General features: G+C 36.4%; 1 protein-coding gene across 1 annotated transcript in view; it reads right to left on the bottom strand.

Annotated features, from left to right (window-relative positions):
- The window catches only part of rtn4r (reticulon 4 receptor), a 77587-nt gene extending 66708 nt beyond the window's left edge, over positions 1-10879 (bottom strand). The window contains exon 1 of the mRNA XM_084413458.1: positions 10410-10879. Coding sequence (XP_084269584.1) covers positions 10410-10431 — 22 coding nt within the window. The 5' untranslated portion in view covers positions 10432-10879. The remainder of the gene's footprint in view (positions 1-10409) is intronic.
- Positions 10880-13276: the final 2397 nt, after the last annotated feature.

The following is a 13276-nucleotide window of genomic DNA, read 5'->3' as shown; positions in this document are numbered from 1 at the left end:
AATTGCATGTTTATATCTCGCAATTCTGACTTTATAATACGCATTTGGGAGATATAAAGTCAGAATTGCATGATATAAAGTCGCAGTTGTGTGTTATAAAATCCGAATTGTGAGATATAATTCTGAGGTAAAAAAAAAAAGTCTGTCTTTTTTTTCCCTTAGAATTGGACTTAAATATCTCACAATTGTTAGTTTATATCTCACAGTTCTGAGAAAAGATGTCAGAATTGCGACATATAAACTCGCAATTATGTGTTATAAAGTCAGAATTGCGTGATATAAAGTCGTAATTGCGAGAAAAAAAGTCAGAATTCTGACTTTATATGACGCAATTGCGACTTTATTTCATGCAACTCTGACCTTATATCTCTCAATTCTGACTTTATTTCTCAGAATTGCGAGATATAAAGTCAGATTTGCATGAAATAAAGTCGCAATTGCATGTTATAAAGTCAGAATTGCGAGATGTAAACTCGCAATTGTGAGATAAAAAGTCGCAATTATCTTTTAAAATGTTTTATTCAGAGTTAGAGGGTTACCTGTTAGATTATAGCCACTTCTCCAGACACCACTACAATACTGGGCCTAGCCCAAACCATGAAAAACATCCCAAGACCATTATCCCACCTTCAACACTTCAACATTGCTCCATATAATTTTGCCTACAGTATATAGCAAGGTAGTCTTCAGAATTTTTTATAATTTAATAATTACATTTTAGGGGACCCCCCAAGAGTCCTAAGTCATTTCGAACCCTGGCCATAACAACCACCCAGAATACCCTAACAACTACCTAGCAACCACCCAGGACATCCTAGAAACAGCATAGCAGCTCCATCAACCATACAAAACTCCCTAACAACCACTTATCAACCAACCAAAACAGCAACAGCATAGCAGCCCTAACAACCACCCAGAATACTCTAACAACTACCAAGCATCCACCCAAAACAGCAACAGCATATCAGCCCTAACAACCACCCAGTATGCCCTAACAACTACCTAGCAACCACCCAAAACAGCAACAGCGTAGCAGCCCTAACAACCACCCAGAATACCCTAACAACTACCTAGCAACATCCTAGAAACAGCACAGCAGCTCCATCCACCACACAAAACTCCCTAACAACCACTTAGCAACAGCATAGCAGCTCTAACAACCACTTAGCAACCACCCAAAACAGCAACAGCATACAAGCCCTAACAGCCACGCAGCCACTTACCACTTAGCAACCACCAGAACACCCTAGCAACAGCAGAGCAGCAACAACAACCTCCCAAAACACCCTAGAATTGTTTGTGGGTTTTGCATAGGCCTAGAAAATAAAGTGTTCTTTAGTTTTCTTCAGAAACTTGGAATTGTTTTGACTTTTAGAGTTAGATTTGTCATTATTTTTCATTCAATCTTATGTCTGTACAGATACATTTGAAATTGCCCAGAAAACTCTATTGCCATGCACCAGAATATTTGCACTGAGTTCATCTTAGCAACCTAAGCGAACAGTGTCTGAGAAATCACCCATAACAATGATGCCATTAGTTATATCAAGGTGGTTATCTCCGTAATCGTGTGTAAGTCATTTGCTCGGATCCAGTGAAACATCCGTGTTGTTTCTCACTGTCAGACGTTGCCTTCTCATCTGCCACACTTCGGTCCTCTCCAACCAGACGAATGACGGTCTGAATATCTTTTCCCACGCAGGCCTGACTCCTAATGTAGATACATTGCTTGTTTCAAACTATACTTATGATGAAATACAAGATCTTTTGTCTTCTATTCTGTTTCACACTTTTTTGTTGTTTCATTTTATTAGTGTTTTTTCCTCCGATGGGTATATCAGCCATTCACTTTGTGCCTTTGTTTCTCTGTCTAGCCATCCGTCTGTCTCTCTCTCTCTCTGTCGATCTGTCTGTGATTCTTTTTCTATCTTACTCATTGATTTTTCTTTCCTCAAAGGGAAATAAAAAATGTCTAAGATGAGCAATACTTGCACTTCTGAATTTTATAAAGAAGAAGTGTAAAAGGAATCAGTATTGTTGCTGTTCTAGGAAAAAAAAAAAAACTCTTTATAAGGACCTTCTTCTCCAAAGAAGATTTGGAGAATGTTTCCCCCCCATCTAAAGAGATATGCTTATTTAAAGCCGGAAGAAAGAAGCAGAAAAGATAAACACAGTCTTTCTTTGTCCATATTTGATTAAATTCCCAGTGTTATTGAGCAGTATCAGTTAACACAGAAAGAATCAATATCAGTGTGATACGCTAAGGTTTTATGTCATATCTCAAGTGAGTTTGTTTAGCATTTGAAACGCATGCTAGTCTCAGATCCAGACAAGAGCCAATTCTTTCGCAACAATAGTCTAATGTAAAATGATACTGTGGTTGACTGTGCCTTATCTCCACTGCATCCTTGAGCTCCAGATTAATATTTTTCTGTTATGACAACTCTTGGAGTGTTTGGCCTGGTAATGGACGTGACAGTGTTGATATGTTTGGTCTTGGCGGAATAGATCTGCTAAACTATTCAACAATATTACGCATCGGCTTGCATTGGCATCATTGTATGAGAATTGAACTGAGCTGGACGATGACATTACTGTTTTCTCCAGAGCAGCTGTATAGAGATAAATTAACTAAATTAACATCACTGAACTTATTTAAGCTGGACAATGACACTATTTTCTTCTAGAGCTGCTGTACAGTCAAAACAAACTTTATTTTCCTGTTATCAGCGCAAAGCTGCTTTGAAACAATCTGTATTGTAAAAAGTGCTATAGAAATAAAGGTGACTTGACACTGCTGCTGTTGCTGAGCAAATACAGGACTTGCTACTGCCAACACATACATGACATGCTACTGTGAGCAAGAAAGACATACTGCTGCTGTACAATATACCGTACATGAATTACCTGTAGCAGATCTATACAGGTGGAGCTGGGGAAGGTGGAGTGTTTCTGAAAGTGTGACTGCTACAGATAACGCTGACCAGTATTTGAAGGTTGAGCAGCGAGCTCATTGGCTACTGATACAGCAGGAACCAATCAGCTGTGCCCTATAGAGAATGATGTGATTGCAAGCAGATTGGGGTTAGAGTTTCATGGCAGAACTTCATATACTGTATGGGTGGATCTCATTGAATAAAAAACGTCACCAAAACAAAAAGACGACAAATAAGTAATTATATTTTGCATTGGTCCATTATGATTTTTTGGATAATATATATATATATATATACATACTTTTTTTTTTTTTTTTCTATGAGAATAAAACATGGAAAATCATTTTTCCCACAAATTCAGATTATTGTAATACACAGATGAAGATTTTAGATAAATAAACAAATGGTTATTCCCATTAGATTCACAGTACTGTAATATAATTATCTGATCATTTTAATATTTATAATAATTAGTTTTTTATCAATAAAATTAAAGTTTATTATTATTTTATTATAGTTTTTTGTATTACATAAATGCATATATATATAGTTGTCCTAAAAACAGACTTGATTTTCTTTATGAAACATTTTTCTATTTATTTTTAGTGTGATTGTGGCGTGATACTGTATGATCCAGATATGTTCTTGAGAAGTTGTAAAACATATGTAAATATATTTAAACACTTGAAAACTCTGTTTCCACTTTACCCATTATCTAGTGGGTTATTTTCCAAAGTCAGTTTTGTTTTGACTAGGCAAATATCAATGTGCACACACTGTGGCCCTCTAATTCTATTAGATTTAATGAAAATCCTCAAAACCAGATGAATAAATCTATATCATAACGACCTTCTGTCAAAGTCTGAATCCAAAGCCTTGTGGCTCTCACACTCTAATAGTGCTGATTTCTAAGAGATATGCTAAAAGATTGTCACTAATGGATCTGTGGTGTTAAAGGTCTGAAAAAAAAAGTCACGTTGCCTGAGTGATAAAGAGAAAAAGGTGACAGCGAGCAGAGAGAAACAGAGTGTAAAGGTGGCTGGATAGGAACAAACAAAGAAATGCGTAAAGAAAAGAAAAAGATGAGACAGATGGACGAAAGAAGGAGGAACAACACTGACTTATCATCCAGACAAAGGCTCCAGTCATGCACCTAATTTAAGGTCGTCCTGTGCTCTGTCTAATTAACTATTTACCAGCTCATCCATCATGAACTCTATTCAGCTTCTTACAGAGACCTCCTCTCCAGATTAAAGGATAAATGTTTCATTACCATGGGCGTGTTCAGCTAAAAATGGTCGCTAGCTGTAGCGTTCATATTCGGGTTTTGTAATGAGAAAATAAAAGAGGTTGAACTTGAATCACCATGAATTTTTTTCCTAAGAAAAGAGAATGGCCACCGCAGCTCAGAAAGAGAAGCACAGGCTCACTTGTTAGCTTAAAGCTTTATACGTGTTTGCTTTGAAAGGGAGAAAGTGGTGTTTGTCTGGAGATAGAGTCGTAGTTAATCCTCAGAGGGACGCTTTACTGCATGTCCACCTCTTGTCAATTACGCTGCAAGTTCCAAGGCACCGTGTTCACCGCAATTAGATCCTCCTCCCAGGCAATATCTGAAATACATTTACATATGATCGTTTATGCAAACTTTAATGCAGACAAAAGTTGTTGATCAAACAGTACTGTACCTGCCCAGGAGGAGCAGTTAATTAACAGAGCTGGACGGCACGATGTGTTCAGCGCAGGTAATGGAGAAAATGTGCCAATTTTGCTTTACCATTTATAATGCGGTAGGTGTATTTATGAGGTTATCAGTATGCAGACGTATGCTTTATTTTACAAATGACAGCGAGGTACATGCAGTAAAGCACAAAAACAAGGACACAGGAGGAGGAGGAGGAGGATGTTTACAATAGTTTTTCACTCAAACAAGAAGTGAGAACTAATAAATTAGTTACGTCTACATTATTGGAATTATATGGAAGCTTGTTTCCGCCACTGAATAAAAAAATAAAAAAGGTAATTGCGACTTTTTATCTAAACATTCTGAGTTTACATCTCGCAATTCAGAGGTTTTTTTTCTCAGAATTGCGTGATATACAGTTGCAATTGTGTGTTATAAAGTCAGAATGTTTAGATAAAAAGTCGCAATTACCTTTTTTATTTAATATATATATATATATATATGCACAGACAAACACGCACATATTCACAGTACACACATATGATGTAAAATGATATAAAATTGTGATTTTGATCATACTGCCCTATAATGCAGGAAATATAAAATAATTTTTTACCCAGAATAATAATGTTTGGAACTCTGATTGAAAAACTGCACAATGAATTTTCATAAAATGGATTTTATGAAATTACGACGATCCTAATAGATTTAATTTCTCCTCGATTTCAATTTGAAATCACGCTAAAGTTAATCCAGTTTCATTCCACGCTATAGCTCAAAGCATTTTAATAGTCAAAAGCTGCATAAAATGAGAAGTTACAGCAGCTGGAAACGTAATTTCATACCTTCAACTATGACTTTTAAGCTTATTTTGCTAAGAATAACTTCATTTTGTCATTCACAAGACATCCTGTGTCGATGAAAGACTGCAAAGCATCATTAAACTGCATCTCTGAAAGGTCACTCGATTGATGCGGTTCGGTCACTCGGTTGAACACAGAGCTTGTCTGATGCAATAGTATGTGAGATTACCTGGATAAATGAACCTATTGCAGTGGATTCAGTTCGTTTAGAGGGATTTGATGAGCGTCTATTGAGTCTCTCGCCACGCCTGTAATACTTTTCCCACTATATGCGATGGAATTATTTCTTAATTTTTGAGAAAGATTGAATCCACAAATGTTGCATAACGCAGCATCAGCCACATACAGCTTTGACAGTTTGAAGCCTACAAGATACAGGAAGCTGATATTTTCAGTATTCTTATTATATTATTCAATGTGTTTCCATCATCCTGGAATCCATTCAATTACATAATGTGTCAGGGACAAACCCACACGAAATTTGCTCTGAGGTTGCTCTTTCATAGCTCATGAGACTTAAGTTAAACATATTTTGAGAATTCCATTGTGTATCAGCGACATCCCTCCTAAAATCCTAAAAGAAATACAAAATAGACACAATTAGAGTCAATTGTTAACACACAGTTTGAGTATAGAGCAATAAAATCAAAGCCGCACACTCACAAGTTGAGTTTCTGTTGAAATCTCATTAAAATCAGATCTCATTTTGAGATATTTTTGAGATCACTTCAGAAACTCACATATGTCAGATTTTTGTTTTCTCTCAAAATCTGAGATACAGGAGCAAAACTCTATTTGATCTTTCTTTTGAGAGAAGATATTTTAAGTCACCAAAGTGAAAGGCATATATGCATATTGGTTTTATGTTTGGTAACATATTGTTGTTTATTCTCATAGCTGTTGTTGTTTTTCTATGAAAATATACAGACATATAATTAGTGTATTCCCCATTATATTTATTCTCAAAATTTGAGAATATATTTGTGGGGGTGTTTTAAAATGAGGAGGCAAAGTATGTATGTATATATGTGTGTGTGTGTGTGTGTGTGTGTGTGTGTGTGTGTGTGTGTGTGTGTGTGTGTGTGTGTATATATATATATATATATTAAATGATGTGTTTACCTATACTATATTTTTAATTATGAATATACTAATTTCCTTGTGTTAAATAAGAAAAAATATATTTTTATTTAAATTTAATTAAGAATAAATACAATACAAATCTATTTAATTTAACAAATAACACTGATTCTAACTACACAGTATAAATGGCAGTTGAAAATCCAGGCTGACTTGATTGGTTGACTCCGATGCTTTCGAAATTAAGCAGACGCACACATCATTGCACACAATTGAAAAAATATATATCGCCCAGCCTTATTGTGATGTTTGAAATCCCAGCACTATCCAGACCATAGCTAGCATGATTCATCCTGTCAACCCATGCGACTTCATAACAGCTGATCCTCTTTCTTTACACCTGCGAGTAGCAGATGAAGCTCTGTATCAGAGAGACCTCTCAGCAGAATGAGCCTCCTTCCAACAGAGCGCTCTCTGAGAGTCTGCCATGTATTCTGATCATCCTCATCATTTGGTTGGATAATAGGAGACTAGAGTGTAAATGACTTTGTTTGCCGTCTGTGTAAATGTGTGGTTCTGAAGAGGGTCTGGTTGAGAGTGACAGTCTGAAGGAAAGTTATTAGACAAAGCCTTCTTCTGAAAGCTCACCACAATGAATTAGCTTCCCCCGTTTCTGCTGGAGAGCTGCAGGCTGGAATGTTTTCCGCAGTTTAAATACGTTTTCTGATGGACTCGAGGAAAACTGCTTTTCTGAAACAAGAACATCTTGGAGAAAAACGCTATTCTGACAAGCTTAAAACACACACACATCTCTGTTAACCATGTCTACTGACTGAAGTGCTTCTAAACTCATCTTCACCAGGTTTCCGCTTTTGTCTTTAGTGTTGATTTGTATAATTTGCCACCTACTTTACAGAAAGATTACAACACAAATATATGCACATTCTTTAAAATTAAGATTCGTTAAAATTCATATCCTTATACTCACCCCTATGTCCCGTAAGTCATTCTAAGCCATTCTAATTCTCCTTCAGGCAAGAATCAATAGCATTGGTGTTAATGATATCAAACCTGCTGGGTTGTCTCAGAATGTGCCATATTTTAATTTGAAAGCAAGTACAAATTAAATTTGTGAGTTTTAGCAGATGTTTCAGTGTATCATTTAAGTTTTTCTCTTTTTTTGGGTATGACTTTATGATGTTGTTCGTCTTTATGTTGGAGCTTGACAGTCATGTCATCAGGAACTTGGGCTTTAACTAATGGCTATTTTTATAATTGATCAATTATTTCTTTGACTAATCAGATAATATTCAGATAAAATCAGATATTCTGCCAATGCACTGTGCGAGTCTATAAAAATAAAAAGATAGATGCGCACATAAGATCTAGCTACAATGCATATTACAATATTAAACCATACAATAAATATATATTTGTGTCAAGCCTTTTAAAGCCAGAAGTATTTCAATCACTTAATTATGAGTCGGAAAACATTCATAAAGCATAAACATTAAAAAAAAAAATATATATATATATATATATATATATATATCTTTTTTTCTTTTCTTTTTTTTCTACTGAAAAGATAACAGTTTGACGTGGGTGAGTAAATAATAAAGTATAATAAATAATAACAAAGGTTTTTCAATATACTATTGTTCACTCAATGAAATTAATCATATACTGTATAGATGACTACAGCTTAGAAGAGGCAAAAATCAGACAAACAAAGAGAATGAGAGAAAAAGCTTTCTGAGTGGGCTGTCACCACTCAACACCGTTTTGCTCTTGCTTTAATTACAGGATTCACAGCAAAAAAAAAAAAAACATATGTCATTTATCATCCAAATACCAATACCTTCCCACAACACTGTACGGAAATGAAGACATCTTATTCATTTTCCTCTCTCTACCCCAGCAAAACCATCTGCGCGACTAGACTACCCCTCTTTCTCATCCTTAACGCTCTCCGTCTCTCTATGATGGAATATTTAATGTGTTTTCAGTTCAATCAGGTTAGCTCAGCGAGACGGGAGGGGCCACGGAAACCCAATGGGTCTAAACAGTGAGAAGTACGTGACCACCTGGCATCCTAAACAACATCACAACTCCTGTGAGAAAGCACACCGTGAGGAAACACACAAGATGGGTCATGCATGAAACACTGCACTGCAAGCTTTTTTTTTCTTTTTACTTTAATTAATGCAATACCTTTTGCATTGTGGCAAAGAATGACACTAGAGTGCATTGCGCTTGCCGGATGAGAGTTGTGCAGTGAGCTGCTTCCATCCTTTGAGCTTTACGGTTTTAGTCGCTGCTGTATATGGGTGGAGCACTGCTGTTTTTCAACACCTCCCAGAGCTTCTTGTGATGTGATCTTTAGTTAGATCTGCTCACGAACTCACAAGTGCAAGCACAACAACAAGCATCATCAAGTTATTTGTTAAATCCTAATTAGACCATGGATAATGCAGAACAAATGTGTTGCAACCATTTTCTACAGTGCCCTAATAAAGCTCTGCTGTCCTCTTTGGGTTGAAAACAGCAAAACAGGAAGCTGAACTAAACTCAAGTCTTTATGTTCTTGATTTCAGGACCACGGATAGCGCCTTTCTGAATTACTGTCTGATGAAGAATATAAAACAAATGTGAGACTTAACACTGATACAGCTTGATAGAATTAAATTAGCAAATGTTTATGTGTGATCCCCTTGACATATTTGTCAATAAATGCAAGGGCAAACTAATGAATATTACACTGAAAATACCTTTTTGGTTTTAATATTTTGTAATAAGTGAATGAAATTGACTTATCTATAACTGATATCTTGAGCCGAACATACTCATGTTTAGATGTTTAGATAAGCTCAATTCTAATGATTAAAGTCAGCATATCCATTCACATCATGCTACATCTACTTGTACGCCACTTTTTTATGTAATATGTACGCAGTTGCATAGGATGCTGATAAGGAAAACGTTCAAGATGTTAGATTAGCGTCCCTTTCTTCAGATACTGGTATTGAATGTACTAAAATACCTATTGTAGGCTACGTTTGATAACTATAATAATATTGTAGATCAAATCAAATACCAACATAGAACGCAAAACAGCATCAACTGAACTGTACGCGCCACTATCAATTACCAACAACAACTATTTGCAATCCTCATTCGCTCCATTCATTGTCCAGCCCTACGTAATTAAATATTCGGGTGTAAAAGCCAATGGCCACTCCCCCAAACGCCATATGCAAATAAGTAGACAGGACCGCAGCTGAAACAACTCAAATTGACACAGTTTGTATATTTTAAACCCCTTTCTTATTGCTCATTAGTAAAACGTTTTCAAATAAATAAAATTATTTACTTCACATTTCTCACTGCATCGACAACGAGAAGAGTCTCGTCTCCGGTAGGAAACAACTAACCAACCTCAACCATGCATTAACCTATTCAGGTGCACCCAAGCTCGCGCATCCCTTCATGAACGCGCATTAACGAGTTGAGAAACATGCATAACTGCACGAGCCATAGCAATTGTGGTTCTTACTGACAGACTGTTTTCAGTGGGACAGACCGACGTGTCAAACTAGGAGGCTTTAAAAACGAAGTGTACGGAAGCAGAAAAATATCGTTTTCTATGGAGAGTTCTGAATAATATGACCAAACCGATTCAATAACAATATGTTCCGGGATACAAGAAGCCTTTTCGTCCGTGACAGACATTTGGGGATGCGCGCGGCGTAGCGTATAAATGCGGCAGTTAAAATATATGTAGCCTATATGAAATAAACAATAACGAATTCAACAAATATAACTTTTTCAAAAATAATTTCCTTGACTTACCCTCAACAATTAAAGTCTTCATGTTTTATGAATATATCCAGTAAATGAGTAATCCCAGAAAGAGGTTCCCGTTGGACTGGAGAAGACGGTGTTTTCCTCGCTGTGGTAAATTTGAATAATTTGCAAACCTCACGGAAGATGAACCACCATCATCCCTGTCGTTGAAACTTTAGCCGACGGTCGCCGGACAGGCGCGGGACGGAGAGCAGCGTCTCCCGGTGGTTCCTCTCTCAGTCATTTGGGCAGAGACACAATCACAGTAATATCCAAACTCAAATATCTGCTTCTGCCGAAGAGGACCTGCTCGGAGGAATGCCGAAACCTGGCGAAAGTCACACTGGAAGAGGATAAACTACTGTCGGGATGAATCCATATAGACTGTGTGGCACATTTCCGGTGAAAGCAGAAGTATTCCAACGACCCGAGTGTCCGTGCAGCCGCGCGGGAGGAACGGGAAGAGGCTGTGGCGCCGTGCGTGTGTGTGTGTGTGTGTGAGAGAGAGAGAGAGAGAGAGAGAGAGAGAGAGAGATGGGGGGTGGGGGGCTAAGAGATGAATACGGGTCATTTTTGCAGACATTTTTATTAACACATCAACAAAAATTTGTGTAAAATTTTGATTAAAATGATATGGATAAATAATTTTTTTGTGCCTCCAGTTTAGATAAAACCTTTTTTCCCTATATTCCCTTAAAGCTATTCAATCAATCAATCAATCAATAATGACAGCAGGATCTTTTCAAGAGATCCTTGTCAATAGTAAGTTCTCTTTTTTAATGTGTCCCAACATTAAAATGGCCTTATTTAACTTAAATTTTTAGCTTGAGATTGCACAATTAACACATAGTATTAGTCGTGTCAAATACTTAACATTAATTTTAAAAATTAATGTAAATCACTAACGTGAAACTAGAAAAGCACCCCTTTTACAGAATGAGCCATACATTGAATCGTGACTATATATTGTTCACCCAAAAAGGAAAATTCTGTCATCTTTTACTCACCCTCAGGCTGTTCCAAACTCGTATGAATTTCTTTCTTCTGATGAATGCAAAAGAAGATATTTTGAAACCAAAAAGTTGGTGATCCCCATTGACATCCATAGTATTGCCTTCCATAGTATGAAAAAAAAAAAAAAAAAAAAGGGTCCATCACCTGTTTGGTTACCCATATTTTTCAAAATATATTTTGTGTTCAGCAGAAGATAAAAAACATACAGGTTTGGAGCAACAGAATTTTCAGTTTTGGGTGAAATATCCCTTTAAGATCTTAATATTCTAGTGTTTTCTTTATCTTTATATAGGCCTATATATATATATATTTTTTTTTTTATATATATATATATTTTTTTTTTATTATTATTATTATTCATCTAGTATTGTTAAAATATTAGTATAATACTTGACTCATCTTAAAATGTAATTCCACAATATTGTACCCAAATAGTAGTGCAAATAAAGCTCAACTGAATTAAATAATTAAAAAAAAATTATAAAGGGAGAGGGTATTGTGGGTTTTTTTAGTCAAAGATTGAGAGAGAGAGAGAGAGAGAGAGAGAGAGAGAGAGAGAGAGAGAGAGAGAGAGAGAGAGAGATTAATGTTTTATAGCACAGGAGCAGGAATAGAGCACTAATGAATCTTTTATAGATTTCAGATGCTTTGACGTGCAGAGAATCCATTTGTATAAAACGAAAGCATTCCTGCACATAATTGTAAACACAGACACCTGAGGACATGCAAACTTTTAGAGAATTATCTTTTATTAACAAAGTTCGGGAGGAGCACGTTCAGATAACCTAACCAATCAGTGCGAGAGGAGGCTTATATATAGAGCCGACTTACCTCGGTTCCACAGCAGTTTTCCAGCATCCCTCCTCCAACCCAACTCCTCACTCTCCATTATTCCGATCCCAGCCAGGGATGGGGGGAGTGCTTTGGGTCCGGGCCAAATTCTGAGCTCGGAGCCCTCACACCATCCCAAATACGCATATTCCATGGACTGATTATTCGTAAGTACTAGTGAATTGCTCCTGCATTTATTTGACCTAAACATGTTTGACTGACTGGTTTTAAATACTAATACTAATACTCACTCTACTAACTTTGCAACTTGTCAACTAACTCTCATTAAAGTTAATAGAACGTGTCAGCCACATATCATCAAATTCCTTTGCCTTCATTTAACACACTGCTCCATAAATCAACAGTCTCTGTAAAAAAAAAAAGAAAAAAAAAAAGGTGTGAAATATGAGATGTTCGAACCAGAAATATGACATTCGAGTTTAATGACTTTGAAGGCCTCTTATGTTACAGTCATACGAAAAGATTTTTAGCTATCCATAGATCTGTTTTCTCACCTCACAGACTTGTGTGAATTATCCACTGGTTAGGTGTCTCCAATGAGCACAGCAAAAGAACAAAAGCTATTGCTAAATCAGGCTTTCACTTTCACTTATTTGCATTTCTGTTGGGGTAAAGCACTGCCAAAGCACTGTAAACATAAAGCTTATACGTTTATATATGCATTTGTTTCAAAATGTACAACAACAAAAATACTATACACTAAAAAAATAAATAAACAACATCTTGATAATGCAAAGAAGAGCTCAGACTTTCTGCAAATGTCTCCTTTAGTGTTCCCCACCAGAAAGACATGAGAATGAATATATAAGTGCTTTCATTTCAGGTGAACGCTTTCTTTAACAGTGCACAAAACAGTTGCGTTCAATTTCCAGTTGTTTAGCATCTAGGCATTCGTTTATATATGGCTCCCAACACGCAATAATGCAGCATCCAACTAATTTTGTCCACGCATTCACATTACCTTGAGGATTCTCAGAAGGTGTTGATTGTGCCGTATTTGAGATTGC

The sequence above is a fragment of the Rutilus rutilus genome (assembly GCF_951802725.1).
Source record: "Rutilus rutilus genome assembly, chromosome: 7".
Taxonomy (NCBI): domain Eukaryota; kingdom Metazoa; phylum Chordata; class Actinopteri; order Cypriniformes; family Leuciscidae; genus Rutilus; species Rutilus rutilus.
The sequence above is the reverse complement of the archived record's forward strand: the minus strand, read 5'-3'. Positions and strand labels throughout refer to the sequence as shown.